This window comes from Dipodomys ordii, unplaced genomic scaffold (assembly GCF_000151885.1).
Source record: "Dipodomys ordii isolate 6190 unplaced genomic scaffold, Dord_2.0 Scaffold8994, whole genome shotgun sequence".
Classification (NCBI taxonomy): domain Eukaryota; kingdom Metazoa; phylum Chordata; class Mammalia; order Rodentia; family Heteromyidae; genus Dipodomys; species Dipodomys ordii.
In genome coordinates this window covers 1-1,257 of record NW_012276206.1, presented here as the reverse complement: position 1 = coordinate 1,257, position 1,257 = coordinate 1, and the positions used below count along the sequence as shown (strand labels likewise).

The following is a 1,257-nucleotide window of genomic DNA, read 5'->3' as shown; positions in this document are numbered from 1 at the left end:
GGAGGGGAGGACTCCTGGATGGGGGCTCATGGCTGGGGGGGAGTGCTCGTGGCTGGGGGTCCTGGCTGGGGGGAGGGCTCCTGGCTGCTCCAGAAGCCACCTCTGCAAACTCAGGCAAATCCATGCAGATGGTGGACAGATGGGGTTTGCTAAGACCAGGTCACTTTGATGTTCTCCTTGCGGGTGGGGTTGGCACCTGCAGCACCAGCGCGATCGTCAGCACCACACAGGCTGAGAAACAGGTGGAGAAGCCCAGCAGGAGCAACAGCCGCCGTCCCCAGAGCTCCACGACAAACACCTGGAGGAGGGAGATGGGGGGACTCAGAGGCCAAGTGCCCCATGGGAAAGCTCTCCTTGCCCCTCACAGCCCCTTCCAAGGGGCCCCAGGGCTGTGTGCCCACATGTACGCACGCAGCTGCATGCTTGTGCCCACAGCTCATGCCCAGGAGTGGACCGTGGGGGCCTGGCCATTGTCCCCGGACCCTGGTCCCTGGGGTAGACTTGTGACCCTGGGACACGTTTGAAACCTGAGCCCTCTATGACCCTAGAGAGCTGGATCTGGGGGTGCAGCTGAGAGCATGCATGGAGGCCGGGGTCCCACCCTGGTAGCTGAGGCCCAACTGGGGTACCGCTCTGGCACGGAGCCATGGGCAACAGACTCACGCAGGACCACAGGTGCCCTGCCAAGGAAGGGACCCCCCATTCCAATCAGGCTCAGTGGCCCTAGACCTAAAGGACAGGACCAGAGCCCCTCTCATGTGGGAGTGTCTGGAGTGGGGTGGGCCTCCAGGGTGGGGCCCCAGGGCTTGTCCCCACGGAGGCTGGCTGTCTTTCAGCTGCTCAGGCCGCGTCCCTCCTCCATGGGGACCTTCCCACAGTGCCGCGGTCCCTCCTGCCCGGGGCCCTGTCACTCACAGTGACGATGGTCATGACCACGTTGACGGCGCCCGTGCCGGCCGTCACGTACTGCACGTCGCTGCTGGCCACGCCGGCGCTCAGGTAGATCTGGTCTGCGTAGTAGTAGATCTGGAAGGTAAGGCAGATGCCGGGCTGGGGCGGGGGGCAGCTCCAGGACAGCCCCCCAGCCCGTGGGCCGCCCCGTTACCGCGTTCACTCCGGACAGCTGCTGGCCGCCCATGAGGACGATGACGGAGATGAGCTGCCAGCGCCAGTGGCGCAGGCGGAACAGCTTCCACGGGGACACGGAGCCCTCGGCCCGCTCCGCCTCGTCCTCCCGCGCGATCTCCTTCATCTCCG

General features: G+C 65.7%; 1 protein-coding gene across 1 annotated transcript; it reads right to left on the bottom strand.

Annotated features, from left to right (window-relative positions):
- Window positions 1-160: 160 nt before the first annotated feature.
- LOC106002376 (solute carrier family 2, facilitated glucose transporter member 5-like) lies at window positions 161-1,251 on the bottom strand. The gene is made up of 3 exons (XM_013037264.1): window positions 1,106-1,251; window positions 916-1,026; window positions 161-298 (listed from the first exon to the last, which is right to left on the bottom strand). The coding sequence occupies exons 1-3, from the start codon at window positions 1,136-1,138 to the stop codon at window positions 161-163; spliced, it is 282 nt and encodes a 93-aa protein (XP_012892718.1). The 5' UTR covers window positions 1,139-1,251.
- Window positions 1,252-1,257: the final 6 nt, after the last annotated feature.